The sequence below is a fragment of the Ipomoea triloba genome, chromosome 1 (assembly GCF_003576645.1).
Source record: "Ipomoea triloba cultivar NCNSP0323 chromosome 1, ASM357664v1".
Lineage (NCBI taxonomy): Eukaryota > Viridiplantae > Streptophyta > Magnoliopsida > Solanales > Convolvulaceae > Ipomoea > Ipomoea triloba.
Genome location: NC_044916.1, coordinates 13,035,323 through 13,056,733, shown reverse-complemented (window position 1 = coordinate 13,056,733; position 21,411 = coordinate 13,035,323). Strand labels below are relative to the sequence as shown.

The 21,411-nt window shown below is 36.4% G+C and overlaps 4 protein-coding genes across 4 annotated transcripts; 1 reads left to right on the top strand and 3 right to left on the bottom strand.

Moving 5' to 3' along the window:
• Positions 1 to 388: 388 nt before the first annotated feature.
• LOC116033519 (FAD synthetase 2, chloroplastic-like) lies at positions 389 to 1,214 on the bottom strand (the record flags this gene model as incomplete). The annotated part of the gene is made up of 2 exons (XM_031276299.1): positions 389 to 956; positions 1,028 to 1,214. Coding segments are annotated over 2 exons (681 nt in total), but the record flags the coding sequence as incomplete, so codon positions are not given.
• Positions 1,215 to 2,744: 1,530 nt separating this feature from the next.
• LOC116033430 (FAD synthetase 2, chloroplastic-like) lies at positions 2,745 to 3,570 on the bottom strand (the record flags this gene model as incomplete). Its single annotated transcript, XM_031276195.1, has 2 exons — positions 2,745 to 3,312; positions 3,384 to 3,570. Coding segments are annotated over 2 exons (681 nt in total), but the record flags the coding sequence as incomplete, so codon positions are not given.
• Positions 3,571 to 4,158: 588 nt separating this feature from the next.
• Positions 4,159 to 10,531, bottom strand: LOC116033344 (FAD synthetase 1, chloroplastic-like; the record flags this gene model as incomplete). Its single annotated transcript, XM_031276121.1, has 6 exons — positions 10,401 to 10,531; positions 8,453 to 8,747; positions 7,664 to 7,716; positions 5,549 to 5,684; positions 4,592 to 4,767; positions 4,159 to 4,520 (listed from the first exon to the last, which is right to left on the bottom strand). Coding segments are annotated over exons 2-6 (918 nt in total), but the record flags the coding sequence as incomplete, so codon positions are not given.
• An 8,546-nt stretch (positions 10,532 to 19,077) lies between these two features.
• Positions 19,078 to 21,037, top strand: LOC116033269 (zinc finger BED domain-containing protein RICESLEEPER 2-like). The gene is made up of 2 exons (XM_031276045.1): positions 19,078 to 20,887; positions 20,988 to 21,037. The coding sequence occupies exons 1-2, from the start codon at positions 19,078 to 19,080 to the stop codon at positions 21,035 to 21,037; spliced, it is 1,860 nt and encodes a 619-aa protein (XP_031131905.1).
• Positions 21,038 to 21,411: the final 374 nt, after the last annotated feature.

The following is a 21,411-nucleotide window of genomic DNA, read 5'->3' as shown; positions in this document are numbered from 1 at the left end:
CCATGGATCATGGTTGATCTGCAGTTGTGTTGAACTGATACTGTAGATGTGTTAAACGGATACTGCAGTTGTGTTGAAAGGGAACTGCAATTGCGCGAAACAGAGGCCGTGTCATCCGTCTGAAACTGCAGTTGTATTGAACTGATACTGCAGTTGTGTTGAACGGATATTGCAGTTATGTTGAAAGGATACTGCGGTTGTGTTGTACGAATGAACGGTCTCTGTTCCGCGCAACTACAGTTTCCTTTCAACACAACTGCAGTATCTTTTCAACACAATTGGACTATCCGTTCAACACAACTGCAGTATCAACCATAATCATGGTCCACAATATAATTTGCGGTCACAAGGAGCCCCTCCCGTTGCCATCCCTACATGGAAACAAGTATTTATCGTATGAAAATGTAGGTAGCCATTGCCTGAGGCTTGTTGCACTTTTAGAAATCAATTACAAACTTTACACTATCCCACAATGTCAATACCAACTAAGTTTAACTGTTGACAAGTAATACAAGTGGTCGGCTTATCCCAATCCAAGTGAATATGCGTATTGTCTATCACAACTCTGCATGCTATAACTTTCTCATCTATCATAATCGAACAATTCTCATAAACACCTTCCCTCGGCGGGAGATTCAACAGACACGACTTTGGAGCTGACACCCTACATCTATCACTCGTAAACTTTTCTTGGTCTCCCGCCATCAAGAAAAGCCGGTGGTGGCGACCTAAAAGCTCGGACACGTACTTCATATCTCCTTTGGCAAGCGCATATCGGACACGAGTGGACGAGACTTGTCCCCTCTCCTTTGCATCGTAAGAATATAAGCTGCTAGGATCTTGATTCTTGTCCATGACGGAATTAATTATATAAGCCTGGATGCCGTATTCATTACAAAGCTTCAACAGGTCTGATGCATCCCCGGAAGCCTTATAACCAAACCGGTAGTTTTCACCTACATCGTAACAACAAATTCATATTATCATTCTTACGCAAACATTAGTGTAAGACTAGGTTGTAACGTACCTGCCACCACACCAAGTACCCCAAGGTCTTTCGACAGCTTCTCAACAAAATCACGAGGAGTGAGGTATCGAACTTTTGAAAATTCTATTTGGAATTCTCTGGGGATCATTCCACCACAATAGGGAGCCCAAGAGGACAGAACTCTTTTGCGGTCACATTTGGCAACAATGGGAACCCTGTGAACATTAATTTACACGAAATGCAATTAGCATTCCTTCTCCTTCCCTATTCAGCAAGCTACCAGGGCCACCAACAATGGTTTAGACCCCAAAAAAATGAATCTCTCCACAAACAAAGAAGTGTACACAACTGTTTGCTACACAAACACTTTGCAGGATCAAGCAGAACTGTTTGATACACACCCACTCTATGATACATTTTAAAAAAAAGTGATTGTAGACTTCACATACTTTTACATGAAACACACTTTACAGGATCAAGTAAGTTGGTATGAGAAAAATTCCTCCCGATTTGGGTAATACTTTAATTAGTAGTTGCCAAAGTTAGAGTATAAGGATGCAAACATCAACCTTTGAGTTTTGTTTAAGCTGGATTAAGCAAATGATGAGAGCAAAAAGCCTTCACTTCTCTTAAATCATGCTTCCTACATGCATGAGATAAATGCTGTGCATAAATTGATTGAGCTCTCTTATTCTAGAGCTGTAAGAATTAAGAGTTTTTGTCAATCTATAATTAATCGGAAAAAAAAAAAAAAAAAACTACTCAGAAGATTTTCATTTAGAAAAGAATTTTTTTTTTTTTTTTTTTTTNAATCGTGAATGTAGAGTTATGCATATGTGAATTTGTAATAGAGTTAAGAAGTTCTAACAACTTGTAGCCCTGTAATGTGTGAATGTGGAGTTCTCAAGTTGTGAATATGGAGTATAGGACATGTGAATATAGAGTTTTGAATGTGTGAATGCATAACAGTGGTAATATAGTTACTAAACATATAATCCTATAATGTGTGAATGTAGAGTTTACAAAGTGTGAATGTAGAGTATAGTGTATGTGAATGTAGACCCAGGTTCACCTTGAACCTTGCAAGGTGGACCTGGGTCCACGGCATAACAACCCCCATGAGACGATCTCACAATAAGAGTCACTCTATTCAAATTGGATAGCTTAAATTAATAATTTAATACTTAAATATTAACAATTATACTACTCCGTAAATTATTAGTTTGATTATAGGATTGATCAAGGCAGAGATTCTCTATCTCCAAAATTTTCTTGTAAAGAATGGGAAAATTTTTCTATTCCCAACGGGGGGTCTAGGTCACGGGGCAGTCGTTATACTGTGGACCATGGTCCATAATACATTGTGGACCATGGATCATGGTTGATCTGCAGTTGTGTTGAACTGATACTGTAGATGTGTTAAACGGATACTGCAGTTGTGTTGAAAGGGAACTGCAATTGCGCGAAACAGAGGCCGTGTCATCCGTCTGAAACTGCAGTTGTATTGAACTGATACTGCAGTTGTGTTGAACGGATATTGCAGTTATGTTGAAAGGATACTGCGGTTGTGTTGTACGAATGAACGGTCTCTGTTCCGCGCAACTACAGTTTCCTTTCAACACAACTGCAGTATCTTTTCAACACAATTGGACTATCCGTTCAACACAACTGCAGTATCAACCATAATCATGGTCCACAATATAATTTGCGGTCACAAGGAGCCCCTCCCGTTGCCATCCCTACATGGAAACAAGTATTTATCGTATGAAAATGTAGGTAGCCATTGCCTGAGGCTTGTTGCACTTTTAGAAATCAATTACAAACTTTACACTATCCCACAATGTCAATACCAACTAAGTTTAACTGTTGACAAGTAATACAAGTGGTCGGCTTATCCCAATCCAAGTGAATATGCGTATTGTCTATCACAACTCTGCATGCTATAACTTTCTCATCTATCATAATCGAACAATTCTCATAAACACCTTCCCTCGGCGGGAGATTCAACAGACACGACTTTGGAGCTGACACCCTACATCTATCACTCGTAAACTTTTCTTGGTCTCCCGCCATCAAGAAAAGCCGGTGGTGGCGACCTAAAAGCTCGGACACGTACTTCATATCTCCTTTGGCAAGCGCATATCGGACACGAGTGGACGAGACTTGTCCCCTCTCCTTTGCATCGTAAGAATATAAGCTGCTAGGATCTTGATTCTTGTCCATGACGGAATTAATTATATAAGCCTGGATGCCGTATTCATTACAAAGCTTCAACAGGTCTGATGCATCCCCGGAAGCCTTATAACCAAACCGGTAGTTTTCACCTACATCGTAACAACAAATTCATATTATCATTCTTACGCAAACATTAGTGTAAGACTAGGTTGTAACGTACCTGCCACCACACCAAGTACCCCAAGGTCTTTCGACAGCTTCTCAACAAAATCACGAGGAGTGAGGTATCGAACTTTTGAAAATTCTATTTGGAATTCTCTGGGGATCATTCCACCACAATAGGGAGCCCAAGAGGACAGAACTCTTTTGCGGTCACATTTGGCAACAATGGGAACCCTGTGAACATTAATTTACACGAAATGCAATTAGCATTCCTTCTCCTTCCCTATTCAGCAAGCTACCAGGGCCACCAACAATGGTTTAGACCCCAAAAAAATGAATCTCTCCACAAACAAAGAAGTGTACACAACTGTTTGCTACACAAACACTTTGCAGGATCAAGCAGAACTGTTTGATACACACCCACTCTATGATACATTTTAAAAAAAAGTGATTGTAGACTTCACATACTTTTACATGAAACACACTTTACAGGATCAAGTAAGTTGGTATGAGAAAAATTCCTCCCGATTTGGGTAATACTTTAATTAGTAGTTGCCAAAGTTAGAGTATAAGGATGCAAACATCAACCTTTGAGTTTTGTTTAAGCTGGATTAAGCAAATGATGAGAGCAAAAAGCCTTCACTTCTCTTAAATCATGCTTCCTACATGCATGAGATAAATGCTGTGCATAAATTGATTGAGCTCTCTTATTCTAGAGCTGTAAGAATTAAGAGTTTTTGTCAATCTATAATTAATCGGAAAAAAAAAAAAAAAAAACTACTCAGAAGATTTTCATTTAGAAAAGAATTTTTTTTTTTTTTTTTTTTTNTCATAATCGAACAATTCTCATAAACACCTTCCCTCGGCGGGAGATTCAACAGACACGACTTTGGAGCTGACACCCTACATCTATCACTCGTAAACTTTTCTTGGTCTCCCGCCATCAAGAAAAGCCGGTGGTGGCGACCTAAAAGCTCGGACACGTACTTCATATCTCCTTTGGCAAGCGCATATCGGACACGAGTGGACGAGACTTGTCCCCTCTCCTTTGCATCGTAAGAATATAAGCTGCTAGGATCTTGATTCTTGTCCATGACGGAATTAATTATATAAGCCTGGATGCCGTATTCATTACAAAGCTTCAACAGGTCTGATGCATCCCCGGAAGCCTTATAACCAAACCGGTAGTTTTCACCTACATCGTAACAACAAATTCATATTATCATTCTTACGCAAACATTAGTGTAAGACTAGGTTGTAACGTACCTGCCACCACACCAAGTACCCCAAGGTCTTTCGACAGCTTCTCAACAAAATCACGAGGAGTGAGGTATCGAACTTTTGAAAATTCTATTTGGAATTCTCTGGGGATCATTCCACCACAATAGGGAGCCCAAGAGGACAGAACTCTTTTGCGGTCACATTTGGCAACAATGGGAACCCTGTGAACATTAATTTACACGAAATGCAATTAGCATTCCTTCTCCTTCCCTATTCAGCAAGCTACCAGGGCCACCAACAATGGTTTAGACCCCAAAAAAATGAATCTCTCCACAAACAAAGAAGTGTACACAACTGTTTGCTACACAAACACTTTGCAGGATCAAGCAGAACTGTTTGATACACACCCACTCTATGATACATTTTAAAAAAAAGTGATTGTAGACTTCACATACTTTTACATGAAACACACTTTACAGGATCAAGTAAGTTGGTATGAGAAAAATTCCTCCCGATTTGGGTAATACTTTAATTAGTAGTTGCCAAAGTTAGAGTATAAGGATGCAAACATCAACCTTTGAGTTTTGTTTAAGCTGGATTAAGCAAATGATGAGAGCAAAAAGCCTTCACTTCTCTTAAATCATGCTTCCTACATGCATGAGATAAATGCTGTGCATAAATTGATTGAGCTCTCTTATTCTAGAGCTGTAAGAATTAAGAGTTTTTGTCAATCTATAATTAATCGGAAAAAAAAAAAAAAAAAACTACTCAGAAGATTTTCATTTAAAAAAAAATTTTTTTTTTTTTTTTTTTTTGCTAAGTGAAAACCACCTTATGTCATTAAAAATACTCCATTATAATATAATCAACCCCAAATCCCGAGTTGTGAAGGTGGAAATGGTTTACATATTCCACTTTCTAGCACACCAAACAATGTATAAATGATAGTGCCAGAAGTTAAAGAAAGGCCAGACAGGAACAAAATAAGATCCCAGATTTTACCTAAGTTCCCAACCGAGTACTTCAGCCATTCCAACAAATGAGAGTAGAAATGGAACTCCTATCTTTGCTGCTTGGATTGCAAGTTCCCTGTGACCAATGTGAAGCGCCTCAAACTTACCCAAAGCTACTATCCCACCTATTCAAACAAAACCAGAAACACCCACAATAATTATCAAGGCCGGTGGATATAAAATTTTGTCTCATTTGCAAGGAAAGCTTGTAGATATAGCACAGAAAAAATGCCCAGTGCGAAATATAGAACAAAAGTTAAAGCCAAAAGCAGCTGCAAACCAATGCGGGGTAATGGATAAGGAATAAAAAAGTAAATAAAAAACAAAATCATTCTGTCATGCATTCCCATCATAATGAACAGGAAGGAGATGTTAGGACAAAAGGAAATGGAAGAAACCATAGAGATTAGATAAATCTTCTAAGCATGTCACTTCATGCTTTCTAAAAGTTTATTATCTCTATAAAGAAGTAACAAGGTCACATGATATAACTTTTGGAGTTTTGAGATACAAAGAAGACACAATTGTTTTAGGACACTTATCTAAAACAATCTACAAAGTGTTTGGCTATAGAGTTTATTAAGAACAACTCTATGCAAAGTGTTCAAAGACAATGAGAAGGGTAAGATAAGAAGATGAAGTTCTATCATCATTAATACATTCGAATTGCCCTCCATTTATAGCAAAACTTAAGGAAGTTAAGTTAGTTTAACCACCTTTGGATAAGATAGTAATGGAAGTAATGATGGTTTAAATAATAGATTAGATGATTAATTAGTACTCCGTATCCATTAGAGACTAAATTCTGTTAACCTATATCGAGATACAACTGAATGACTGATTTTCTTATCTTAAATCCACATTTTAAAAATTGCAGAAAAACATCTAAATTTGAACTCATGACAACTGGCACTTAAGGCAAAGTGTCAGATGTTGTCAAGAGGATTCTTCCACGAGCAATTCAAAACAGCAACATCTGGCATCGGAACGCAGTTGCCGTTGTCAGATGCCATCTGTTAGGACCTTTAACATTTAATCAAACTGCAACACCTTGGACAACTGCCAATGTTGTCCTTTCAATCAACTAAGGTTCAATCCAATAGAGCCTAATGCAACAGTTAGACAGCTGTGCTTGGATGCCATGGTAGAATATCGGCAACTAATGTTCACAGCGCCATTTAGCATGGCAACCTAATCTTTTGAGCCATGTGCTAAGTATAGAAGTTGGAACAATGGTCCCTTTGCCTAGTACTGAAAACCTGGCAGCACTCCTTGCTCCTCCAAGTATTCATTCCAATGGCACTCAATACAGCAGTCACATTGTTAACCAATATTCCATTAGTTTTTTTTTTGAGAACAATATGCCATTAGTTTTAGTCCTCTTGTTTTCTCATTTGTAAACATTCTTTTATATATGTAATTTATTCACAACTCCACAACACCAGGTAATTAAATGCATATCAAAGGATTCTGTGAATCGTGAGCAACTTTTACTGTAAATTTTCAACAAGGGAAAACCAGACCAACAAACCACTTGTTAGGTAAAAATTTTATTTAGTGCACTAAGGGGGTGCTACCCAAATACAGAGTATCAAAAGAGTCGCCTACAAAACCAACCCCAGCCCTGTACAATAATCCAGCCATAAGATTCTCCACCGCCAAAAAAATAAAACAAAAGCCTCTCTAGATCTAATAATAGAAATCTTATTGTATACCACAAAAATTGAGCAAGTCACTAACAGGTGTCCCCTCCCCCCACCTTCAAGTGTCAGCTTGACCCAAAAGCACTGAAATACTAAAACTTTAGGGACCCTTTGCCACTATATTTGATTCATGTACTTTAAGGGGGAAAAAAAAAAGATATTAAGATTTACAACTTGCATGAATATATAGATGGCTCTTGCTCATTGCTAGCTAAAAGTGGATAATAGAGATCTTATTTAAGATGATAAAGTCTACCAAACCCCAAAAACAGCGGAAAAATAGCAATGGGAAAAATGAATTGATAGATTATGTTGCTCAAAAAATAAGTGAAAATCACAACTACAGTGTACACAATAAAATGAGACAAAAGTGTTGTAGAAAGCAAAGAACTTAAACAAACCTGCAATAAAGGGTAATCGTTCTTGTGGAGGCTCCTCACCATCTTCAGATTGACTTAATGTAACAAAAAAAAATTTCATAGTATGAGAATTATTAAGAAAGATATATTGGGGTTAAGAACACAAAAGACTGTAACACATTGTTAATTGCCATGGACTTAGAGAGTTAGACTGCTAAGGAGTAAGATCTACACACAAGAATTCAGTCCTTTCCTTTATATTTTACTTTGAATATTTCCAATTCAAACTATAAATGACTCATGCAGTCATGCTATACAAATCCACATGATTATTATTTGTCTTAATACATGCACATGCATAAAGCAACACAATTAACTCAATCATTAAAATTCCTCATCATACTTTCAATTCAAAAAAGACCTGAAAAGACTGAATTTCTTCTTTTGAAACCAGTAAGACATTTCCCCTTATTCTTCTTCTTGGTAAAATAGACACCATGCAGTTATCCTCTTCATTTTAAAGCCCTTGATACAAGAAATGATAGCCAATACATTTGGGAAAATTAAGGTAAGTAGTTCCTTCCTCTCAGTTGTCTACAAGTCTTTCAGCATGCATTATTGACCTTTTCTTTCCTTTATTTGGTTCACTATCTTTGATAATTAGTAACTAACCAGAACTATTATTAACTATCCCCAATTTCAGGAGAAATATATTAACAGAAATGTTAAATTTGAAAACTAACAGACACACAGAGACACACACCATCAGAGAAGATCTAGAAACATTGATTAAAAAAAAAAGTGAAAGAGAGGTGAATATACAACACGTACCTTAAAGAATCAGAAAGCAAGGAGCTTTGGGTATGTACAGATTTCGGATGCACACAATTGAAGAAAGAAACTCCCAAGTCATTAACTTTATTAGTGCAACCACTACTGGAAGGAGTCCTATTTCGGCAGTGGAGCAATGATGGATTCCAGACAAGTACCGGCCTTAGAAGGATTCCAGATAAGGAACCCATGATAACTTACCAGATCTACTTTCATACAATTTTCAATGAACCCAAAATAAACAACAATGGTTCCAAGAATTCTTCAAGAAAAATGAGTCTGCAAATATGAGCACCTTTAAAAGCATTAGATATGGTACTAATAAGGTGTATATTCAGCAATTGGTAGGGGTGAAAATAGGCCAAGCCATGTCTTGGCAAATTGGGCCTGGGCTACCTGTAAGTAGGCTTTTTTATAAGCCCAAGCCTAAGCCTATAATAGACCTGGCCTGGCCTGAAGCCTTTTAAAGGCCTACTTAATACGTAGGCTATTAAAAGGGCTTTGAAGACTACATGTTGTAGGCTTAAGGCCTATATATTTATTAAAAAAATAAACAATTAAACCTGATTTTATGAAATACTACAACAATAGAACAGATTATGTAAGCTGATGACCAGTCCAATGAAACACAAGTACATAACCAAAAATCCATAAGTCCAAAATACAAAAAGCTAACACATGTTCAATATAATGGCCAAAATCACATGAAAACCAACCAATACAACACCATAACAATGCAATTAGAGTAACATGAAAGCATAAAATTACAGCAAGTCACCAAGATCAATAAAGACTTCAACATAATCTCCTCTTGTTCAGATAACTCCTACACAATAACAGAATAAATTGAACATGACGATTATGAGTTACTACTCTTTTGGTTCAACATGTCAAGTAGGACTCATGTTCAATACAAAAACTAGGAGCAAATCCAGAGAAACAAAAATTCAATCTCATAAAATTAGAGTCCATTGAGCATGGCCTCAGTTGTTTAACAGGGATTTAGTCAGTTGAGAAATTAATTAAACAAACAAGAAAACGATGATATTTTACTACCTAACAAATTGGAGTTTGGAAAAGACAAAACACAAAATCGAACACTTAGGATTTTGATCTATAGTAGCAACCATTGGGAAAATTGTAAGATTTGACTACCTACCAAATTGGAGTTTAGAAAAGACAAAAACATAAAATCGAACACTTAGGATATTGATCGATAGTAGCAACCATTGGGAAAGTTGTGCAATTATAGCATACATATGCATTTAAGGGTTTAATCCCAGAGAGGTTACCAAACAGAAATAACTAACCATCAAGCAAAATGGTTAAATACACATTATTCCATATGACCATCCATTTTATTTTCATGACTCACCATAACCCACAATATCATCCAGAACCAGCCATTTTAACATCAAGCCATTCATCAAATAAGGATCTAAACTAGCACATGAACATAAAACTACAACGAATTGATTTCCATCCTAGAATTTACAAACTGCAACAAATGCTGTCCTGGAGTCAGGTTGAGGTATTTGCAATTAATTGACCAATTATTAAATCAAACAAAACCCTCCGGCCAAACTCCCCCTTTTGTTTGTTGTGAAATCTAGGTAAAATCGAGCTTAGACCAACTTCACAATGCTGGGTGTGGGTTCTTTTCCGTAACAATTAACACAAGAATCAACTCAAAAGACAAAGATTTATAGAAATTGACAAACAGATAAATCGAAACTAAAAATTTATCAGAAAAATTGAATAAAAAAGAATAGTAACCGAGAAGAAAGAGATTCACTCATTAGGATGCATCAAATGCATAAGATAATGATGAAGATGAAAGGCCGCAGCCGTAGCTGCAACCGCAGCCGTAGCTGCAACCGCAGCCGGTCGCGACCTCAGGCCACCTGCTTCCGGTCGCGACCTAATTAAAGAGTAAGAGAAGACCAACCTACTTCCAATCGAGACCTCACGCCACCGCTGGTCAGCCGCACGTCCTCACTCCATCGCCGGTCCGCCGCACCGAACGTCAGTCTGGTCCTCTGGTTCGCAGTAGCTACGCAGGACTCTTGGGAGGGAGAGTGATAATCCGAAAATTGAAATTTGGTTATCATTTAGTATATATACTTTGGGTTTATTTTATAAGCATGAAAATATATTAGTTTATTTTTTTACTACTGAATCTATTGCATTATAGTATCTACATTATAGTATCTGATTATTTGTTCATCTATATTAGTTAAAAATGAAATATATAATAATGTAATATATATGTTGTCCCCTTTGCTTAACTACGGAGTTTTTTATTATCTGATTGTCATGTCTTTTTCAAAATCAATTGGTGATAAATATGTATACATTAATTATTTAACAACGTTCCTCTGTAAATGTCACGTCTCAAATCGAATAGGGATTGAACTTGGTCGACCTAGTCGACGCCCAACAATTTAGGTTTTAGAGTTTAGGGTTTAGGGGGTTAGGGTTTAGGTTTAGAACTTAAGAATTTAAGGTTTAGAGCTTTAAGATGTGAACTTACAAAATGTTGTACACCTTTGTGCACTCCTAGAGGCACATCTAGCAGTAAAGGTGTACATTATGTGGGGTATTGTTGTGCATGCTATGTTAGTATGAGCGAACTATGTGTTCAGATTGTTTTTGTAAAAGTTTAGCGAAATATATGCACAACCAGAAAGTTATCAATACACTACCTTCGGTGTATGAATGTTCGATCAAAGCAATATGAATGTATAAGGTTGGTACCTATACTACAATAATTGCATAGGCTATTTATTCACTGGCCATGAGGATATTGATATGGTGGCTGGAGCAGTTGAAGGAGTCGAAGTTAATAGCGTAGAACACTAGGAAGCTTAGAGATACCAAGTGCGTTTGAAAATGATAGTGGGAGATGTTTATGCTATTTTGTCTCAGGTTAATGCTATCGTGGTGACCAAATTGTCCTTCGGAGTAGTTTTATTTATTAATCTTTGCTTTAATTAGTGCTAATTAGAGGATTAGGAAGATTTGGTCACAACCGTAGATTGCCTAATTTCAATGGTCCATATTAGACCACAGCTCTCACCTGGGGCATGGTTCTCATGGGTGTCAAACCCTAGAGTCATTCAAATAAAAATAGGGGCGCATGAGAGAACCAACCAAAGTCATCCATTTGGAAAGATCTAACCAATCAAAAGCAATTTAAAAAAAAAAATAAATAAATAAACAAAGGAAAGCAAAGAAAAAAGTGCGATAGTATTTTTTGTAAATAACTTGAACTTTGATTGCACATACTAACAGTCTAGAGTGCATTTAGCTGTCATAAAGTGCAACCATATAAAGTACACATGAACTTTAAAGTGCAAGTAATAACACTGTGTAATGCACTTAACAGCATCATATCATGCAACAATATAAAGTACACCCGAGTAACAATATTAAGAGCACCTAACATTATTATTAATTGCACCGAACGTGAAAGGTAAATTACTTACACACTATAGTGTAAAAGGTTGCATTTTATAGTGACGTTACTTATACTTCTTTCTTACACACTTGCACCTAGTCTCTTACATACACTTCAAAGTTTGAGTTATTTTAAAAAATGTCACCGCGTTTTTTTTTTTTAATTGCTTATGATCCATTAGGTCTTTTTAGATGGACGACTTTGATTAGTTCATAGTTCTTTCATGAGCAAGTAGTTATCAAAAGAGTAGACACTAATATCCCATGAAAACACACCCTTAGGAAAAAACTAGGAACCAATCTCAACCCTACATCTATAAAAATCATACAAATCATATCAGATTAAAAAAAAAACATTGTGGCATTATTGTAATTATCACTAATTTTATCGTACAACTCTTAACACTATATTGTGCACTTTTTAACAACATAATATGCATTTGTGGATCACTTTTGTACGTATTTGTTTATCAGTACGTATTTGTTTATCAGTGCTTGTGCATCAGCCTCATGTAGGTGGGTATGTACGTCTCTCCTACAGTTTCTGAACTCAACCATTGTTGCCCCAATATTTTTGAATCCTCCTGTTATTTCTTTGTATAATTCAAACGCCTTTGATGTCCCTATGTTTACCTTAGCATAGATCGCTATGAATGCTTGATGACCAATACCTAATTCACAATTTATCTTAAGGAATGGTCTTCCAAGTTCTGAGCATAAACGGTGTGCCTCTTGTAGTATGCTCATTGCATAGTCACCATCCTTTGGACGCCTAAGCCCACATCTTGCATTGCAACCTACCCGATTTGAGATGTGTCGTCGTGTTTGTTTCTTTTCTGTGGTGTCTTCAATGGGGGTTTTATTCACTTCATTTGATTGCAGGTTTCGCTCTTCCCTTGAACAAGCAGATATTTCACTTTAACATTCCCATCTCGGGTCTTTCTCATTGTGCTACATCTAACATCAAAACTTGCCACGACTGCATAGCGTTTGTAAAACTCCACACCTTCATCTATTGTTAAAAATCTTTGCCCGAGGTATGCTTTTATTGATTCGTCACATTCTGGTGTCCTGTCCGTCTTTTTCCATATGCACACAATATATAGTCAATTGGTGCACATTTTACAAATCAATGGCACTCAATTTATATAACAAAGCTCAGCAGTATTACAACTTCACACATTTTAGAAATCAATGGCACTCATTTTATCTAAAAAAGCTCTGCAGATGCTCATTTGTATACAACTTCGAACTTATCCACTCATTTTTCTCCACCTTAATACGGTTTATGTCACAAGTTTTTAAGCCATTAATTTCAGTTTGCACTTTTGATTTCTTATTTAATATAAAACCAACTAACACTTTCAAATTCCATTTTATACCAACACAAATTTCGTTAGAGAAGTTTTTCACTTTTTCCTTGTCAGTCTACGCTTTTTAATACTTCTAGTACCATATATATAGTCTATACCTTACGCCGCCACACGAAATATATCATTATGGCACACAAATAAACTTCATCATGCACACATTAAACCAGTATTAAAATAAGATATTACCAATTAACATTATGATCCCGTGTGCCTGAGTTCGTTTCGTCATATCACATTTATGGATGATTCGATTACATAATTGATTATAGTTTATACTTGGCATGCATATAAACGATGTGGCTATATCTATGTTATAATTCAAAACCTTCTTTGACTGACATAAGCTTCGTCTAGTTATATTCTAGACGTTTCTTTTAAAGGCACGCCAAATTTCATACTAGGGCACACAACTAATCAGCTATAGGCACACGATACAAGCACGCAAATTGTAATTATACAGTAATACTACCACTTTCCCCAGTAACGTTTTTTAAAGGCTTATGCTTAAGATTCTTACCGTCGATGAATGTCGTCTCATTCTTCTCTGTGGTGTCGTATCACATCGTATGCTCGGAAAACCATTGTTCGTTGTCTTCCATGGCGTTCCTAGAACCCACTTGTCTACTGCCGTCCATTATTGTCAGATTACAAGTTCTCGTCATTCGGGACTATTCCGTTTATGTGGCAGTAATGATTTCATACCTTAATTATAGTTCAACATGTACTCTATGTTTGTTAATAGAAAAACCTTCCATAATTCTAATTCATGTAAATTCTCTTATTTGCCCTTAATTATTAATTATATGCGCCATTACCATTTAAATCAACTCATAATCTCAGCCATTTATGCTTCTTGATTCAATGGGTAAGATCACTCCCCATAGTCCTCTATTATTATAGGTTCTCATGTGAATAAGGGTATATATATATATATATATTTTGATGGAATAATATATTATGTCATATTATTATTATTTATAATAATAATAATAATAATAATAGTCAAAGAAGAAGAAGTTCAGCGAGAAAGTAGGAAAGGCTACGAGAAGTTACAACTGCATAGGAATAGCATTATATAAAAGCTCATATTCAGACCCAGACTCATTCTCTTCTCCATATAACCTCTCCTTACCTTTTCTTTCTTCTATGCAATGGTCATGGTTGCTCACGTACATGTACCTGCAAAATATAATAAAGATTTTTGGCTTGGCTGAGCCCAAAAAGGCCCGTGGTTTTTACCGCTTTGATTTTCACGTTAAATCTCTGTGTTATTATTTATTGATTCTCTGCAATCACCTCCATTTATTTTTCCTTTATTTATGGGATTTAATGATTCGGGCTACCCCCAGATTAATTATATTCATCAATGGTGCTCTTGTTGAGATCTGATTAAACACTCAAGTTTAATTTGCTCTCCTTTTCATATTTTTCAGAACAACAAAATATATTATTCATATTTATCATATTCATCTTTATATTATTTTGGGAAAATTGTAATTTATGCCCCTCTATAATATGTCAACTATCAATGTCACCCCTGAATTATTAGTGGTGTAAATGTTGCCCCTTAATTTTCAAAAGGTACATATACTGCCCCTCCCGTACCGTACGGGGGGCAATATATATACCATTTTGAAAATTGAGGTGCAATATTTACACTTGGGATGTGCAATATATGTATCATTTTAAAAATTAAGGGGCAATATTTACACCACTAATAATTCAGGGGTAACATTGATAATTGACATATTATGGAGGGACATAAATTACAATTTTCGCCTTTTCTTCCTGTGTAAACAAACTTTCATTTCAATAACTCCATTCATTAGTATGTTGATTACCTCCAAAAAGCCATGCAAATAATACAATGCTCAACAAACACTTGTCCTTCCACATATCTCTCTCTCTGTTTCTTGAAAACTTGAATGTCGAAGCAAAATGTAAAAGTGTGAATACAGCAGCAGCCAAAGTTCAGCCTGTGATCAAAGCTTCGTCGGATGAGTTTCTGAGGAAGTTTTCCGAGGTAGGTTCCGAATTGGAGGACAAGCGGGAGCTGCTAATCGTCACAGACTTACCGTAAAAGGAGCCAGCTCGCCGTGGCGGCAGCCGCTGAGAAAGAAGCGTCCAACAGCGTTGGTACGGCCAGCCCGCATGTGGTTTCTTGTTGACGACGGTGACACACCCAAGGCCGGTCCTGAGCATGGGCGGAATGGGCGACCGCCCATGGCCCCATGTTAGAAGGGGCCCATCCATGATCCATATATATGTATATGTATACATATATATATTATAGTGTTATAGTTAGTGTTATAATTATATTAGAAAACAAAACATTAGTGTTATAATTATATTAGAAAACAAAAAATTAAGAATAGATGAGACTGCAGGAAGTTGAAAATCGACGCTTAATTAATTAAATAATTTAGAAATAGAATCGGGAGTCGAGGACACCTAATTATCTTTTATCTATTAGAATCGACACCCTAATCAGCTAACCCATTCGTCTTCTTCAATAAATTTTTATTTTCCAATTCGATTAATCAACGATTGTTCATTTGTTTGCCGGTTTGGACCCCATTGTTCATTGTAACTTGTAAGTTTTCTTCTATTTGTAATTTGTTCTGTCTTTATTTCCCCTCTGCACATATACAACACAACACACCTCTGCTATAAATCTATAATCCTCTAATGAGTAATGAGTAATTAATGCAATATGTAATGTTTATTTCGATAATGAATTTTGTGATTTCTGTAATTCTAGAATATATATATATATATATATATATATATATATATATATATATATATATATAATCTTTGAATTATAATTACCCTGAGTTACTAAGTTCTGTCTAATGCATTCTATTTACAGAGATAGAAAGTGAAAGAAGAAAAGAACAACAAATCGTGGTTGTGGAGCTGTTTGTGATACTGATACAACTGAAGATTGAGGAGAGCTTTTTAGAAATATTCAGGTGCTTTTGTTCATTTCTTATACACAATTTTTAAAATTATTTTATATAATGTTACCTACAAAACATTTATCTAATAGTGAAAAAAGATTAAAAAAAAAAAAGAAAAAAGAAAACAAGTTGAGCAGCTAATAGAATCACAAAGAGAAGTTATAAATAAATTTTTCAAAAAATCAAAATCATTTAATGAAAATTTGAAACAATCTAAAGAAAATTTAAATGATCAAGGCCATGTTAATGGTGATTTTGTGTATTGAGAAGGATATGCTAGAGAATGTTAATCTTGATGCAATTATCGATGATTTTTCATAGCACGTAAATTTTTATTTTTTGTCATGATTACTTTTGTATTTAAAAAGTGTTGAAAATTTTCTAATAGTATTTCATGTTATTTGGTATAATTATTTTTTAGTATTATTAAATTTAAATTTTAGTTTTTCGGGCCAATTTTTTTAATTTCGCCCAGAGCCTCTAAAATGTTTGGACCGGCCCTACTTAGACCATATATATATATATATATATATATATATATATATATATATATATATATATATATATGGGGAATATTTTTCTAGTAACTAAAATTAATGAAAAGAATAATTTGAATGGGTGATGTTCTACAATATTTTTATACTAACAAAAAAATTTGAGATGTGTTTTATGTGACACGTATCTTAAGTAGGCTATTTTTTTTTTATGAGGTTTATTCCTCACCCTGTGACCCTAGCCGGCAAAGGATCACAGGGGGTAAACCAGCCTAGGTTACCCATAGCTGACCAACTCAAACCTAGAGGTTTGAGGTTCAAACCTACGACCTCTTAGTTAGGGGTGTGCATAACCCGACCAAACCGAAGAACCCGACCGACTCGACACCGCCAATGCGTCATCCGAGGATAACCGAACCCGAACAAGCTAAACCGAACCGATGGGCGAGCTGTGCGGTTCAAATGAATTCGGTTTGGGTGGCAGTAATGCCACCCGAACCCGTCCGAATACCTGATGTAACACTAGGGTTCGCATTCAGCACATATATACGACGTCGTATGAGCATAGTATATATATTGCGAAGATTCCAGATCTGCTCATTTGCGCAGTCGCACCTCTTCACTCTTGACCTAGAGAATTCTCTCGTTCTCTCGACCTCTCTCAATCTCTCTTCTCTGAGTTCTCTCAACCTCTCTCTTTGTTCTCTCTTCTCTGAGTTCTTAGATTACTGTCTCCTCTCTCGTAGTCTCGTACTCTCGTTGTCTCTTCTACAGTTCTACAATTTGTAAGTTCTAAGAGAGTTAGAGAATCAGAGACTTTTAAGTCTCCGGTGGAAGCCCTAGTCCGGTAGTCCCTGAATCGGTGAGACGCAGAGACGGACAGACAGTGACCTGTGGACTCGAGAGGGTTGCAGTTTGCTTGCTAGGAATCGAAGGCCCTCTGTTCTCGGGGGATTATTGCTGAGAAACAAGGTAACCCCTAAACCCTAATTGATTTTTGTTATTCTCTGATTCTGTGTCCTGTGTTGTGACTCATGTGAATCTGTGATAGTGTTGTGACCCTAATTTCAAGCTCTTTGATTTAGGGTTCTGAATTTTGATATTGATATACTCTGATTTTGTGAAATTATTCGCCTAATTTCTAGGCTTCTAGCAATCTAGTGTATTATTTTCCAGTATGGTGGAAGCCCGAAGCCCTATCCCCTATTCCCCTGATTAATGATTATGGATTTCTTTGTGTTATTGTGCTTACTGAAAGTCTGAAATCCATTTCTAAAAATCTTGAATGCCTGAAATCTGAATGTCTGTTTTGGTGGAAGCCATAGCCCCTAACTGGGATTAGTGGGATGTGAAATCCATATAAATGATGAGCATTATATTTTTTTTAAAGTAAGACTGTGCTCTTACTGTGCTTGAAATCTTGAATGCCTGATTAATGATTATGGATTTCTGTGTGTTATTGTGCTTACTGAAAGTCTGAAATCCATTTTTAAAAATCTTGAATGCCTGAAATCTGAATGTCTGTTTTGGTGGAAGCCATAGCCCCTAACTGGGATTAGTGGGATGTGAAATCCATATAAATGATGAGCATTATATTTTTTTAAAGTAAGACTGTGCTCTTACTGTGCTTGAAATCTTGAATGCCTGATTAATGATTATGGATTTCTGTGTGTTATTGTGCTTACTGAAAGTCTGAAATCCATTTTTAAAAATCTTGAATGCCTAAAATCTGAATGTCTGTTTTGGTGGAAGCCTTAGCCCCTAACTGGGATTAGTGGGATGTGAAATCCATATAAATGATGAGCATCAAAAAGTATTTGCATACTTTGCTTGAATGCTTGTAACTTGCAAGTGTGAAACTGTGCAAGTTGCCAAGTTTATGGATAGATGACCCTTAAATTGCTTGTGTTATTGTGGAATCTGCAATTCTGCATTTCTGCATACATGATGAAATGTGCAATGTCTGAACTATGCTTAATTACTTTTTAATGATCGAAATTGAAATGCTCTAGATTTTGAAATGAGATCCCTAATACTTTCCTACTATATGTTATAGATGGAAAGTGTTGGTGGGTCTGGAAGTCAACCTCCCTCTCAAACTGTGGAACATGATATGGGAGCAGAAGCTGTAGAGAAAGATACATCTCAGCAGCCTTTGCCTCCATCTGTTCCTAAAAAAAAGAAAAGAGGTTGAAACCAGATCTCCTGTTTGGGATCACTTTGAAAAAATCAAGAACAAAGATAACATTGTTGTCTCAGCAGTGTGCATATACTGTAAAAAGTCTTACAAATCTGAGACCAAAAGACATGGGACTTCTACTTTGAGAAATCACATTATGACTTGCTTAAAAAATCCTCACTCTAAGGATACTAGGCAATCTCTACTCACATTCTCTCCTGCCCCTAGTTCTGGTTTAACTGAGTCTGAAGGTGCAGCAGGGGTTTTAGGAACCTGGGTTTTTGATCAGGAGTTGATTAGGAGAGCTCTTTGTGAAATGATTATTGTTGATGAGCTACCTTTTAGGTTTGTGGAGGGTCAAGGTTTTAGGAAATTTATTCTTGTTTGCTGTCCTATGTTCAAAATTCCTTCTAGATGGACAGTAAGTAGGGATATTCTGAAAATTTATTCTGATGAGAGGGTTAATTTGAAGAATTTCTTTAGGACTAGCTGCCAAAGGGTTAGTATCACTACTGATACTTGGACTTCTGTACAAAGAATCAACTACATGTGCATTACTGCACATTTCATAGATCATGAGTGGAAGCTACAGAAAAAAATCATTTCCTTTGTCCCTATTTCTTCACATAAGGGGGAATACATAGCTAAGGCACTTGAAAGTTGCCTACTAGAGTGGGGGTTGAAGTCAGTTTTTTCTGTCACAGTTGATAATGCTTCTAGCAATGATACTGCCATAGGGTTTTTAAAAAAGAAAATGCTGTCTTGGGGTTCTACTGCAGTAAGGTGTAAGTATTTGCATATGCGATGCATTGCTCACATCCTTAATCTGGTTGTGCAAGATGGATTAAAGGAATCTGATGATTCTGTTAAGAAGGTAAGGGACTCTGTTAGGTATATGAGAAACTCTCCTGCTAGGCTCCAAAAATTTAGAGAGCTTGCTGACTTAATTGGGGTGGAAGCCAAAAACTCTTTGGTTCTTGATGTACCTACAAGGTGGAATTCCACATATTTGATGCTGCATACTGCTTTGCTGTATCAAAAGGTTTTTGAAGTGTATGAAGATCATGACCCTTCCTTCAAATCTGATTTGGGTGGGAATGTTCCTAATTTCTTGGATTGGGAGGTAGTAGAAGGGTTGGTGAAATTTCTGAAATCATTTTATGAAATGACTGTTAGGATATCTGGTTCTTTGTATGTAACTTCTAACACTTTCTTCTCTGAAGTGTCTGATTTATCTTGCATACTTACTGGTCTGGTGGGAGCTGAATCTGATTCTGTTAAAGCAATGGGGATGACTATGAGGACCAAGTTTGATAAATACTGGGGTGATCCAAACAAGATGAATTTTCTGATTTTTTATGGAAATATAATGGATCCTAGGGACAAAATTGAATACATGCCATATCAGTTTAATCAATTATATGGTGATGAAAATGGCAAGTCCTTGTTTGAGAAGGTTATGAAAGACTTGAAGGAGTTGTATGCTGATTATGTGACAAGTTTCCCAGTCCAGTCTGATCCTGTTCCTGTTGAACAGTCTGTTCCCCCTACTGTTTTGTCTGATCCAGTTTCTGTTGGGAGACCCCAATCTTTGTTAAAATCCCAGTTTAAAAAACAAAGATTGGAGAGTGGAGAATTAGGCAGAAAGAAAACTGAGTTGGAAGTTTATTTGAGTGAGGCAATTATAGAAGAGGATGGTGAATTTGACCTCTTGAAATGGTGGAAGGTTAATGCTGGAAGGTTCCCTGTGCTTTCTAAAATGGCTAGGGATATACTTGCTGTTCCCATTTCTACAGTTGCATCAGAATCAACCTTTAGTACAAGTGGGAGAGTTCTTGATGCCTTTAGGAGTTCTCTTACTCCTAAAATTGTGGAGGCACTTGTATGTGCACAAGATTGGCTTAGGTTGCACAATCAGTCTCTTTCAGTTGAAGAAAACATTGATGAGGTTGAGAAATTTGAAAAAGGTAATTATTCTTATAAGTTTTAACTTTAATTATAAGTTTGTTTATTTTTTAGTTAATTAGTTTAAAGTCTAATGTTTAATTTTATTTTTTTTGTGTGCAGAGTTCTGCACTGGAGTTGGTTCTTCCCTGCCTACAATACTAGTAAATTAAATTTCAATTCTCTGAAACTATTTCATATCTTTATTTGTTTACTATTTTACTGTTTTCTGCTTATGCTTGTGAGTTGTGCCTTGTGCTGTTTAAAACTAAATTGTGTATGTTTGAGTACTTGACTGCTTGACTGCTTGACTGCCTGAGCATGGAACCATGGTGGGCTGGTGGTTGTGGCTCTACATAATGATGAGTTGAGTTGATGACTCCCTGGCTGGAAAGTTTGCAGCCTCAGTGGCTAATAACTGCCCCAGGTTTGAGGATTCACACTATCCACTGACCACTGGAAATTGGAATGGTTGTAAGTATAATTGTATAAGGATGCTGTCTGGTATATCTCTCTGACTCTCTTCTCTGTTTTTTTTAAATGTTTA

Coding starts and splice junctions, on each gene's coding strand:
- LOC116033269 (XM_031276045.1), top strand. CDS start 19,078: ATGACTTGCTTAAAAAATCCTCACTCTAAGGATACTAGGCAATCTCTA. Junction 20,888..20,987: donor GGTTGAGAAATTTGAAAAAG/GTAATTATTCTT, acceptor TTTTGTGTGCAG/AGTTCTGCACTGGAGTTGGT.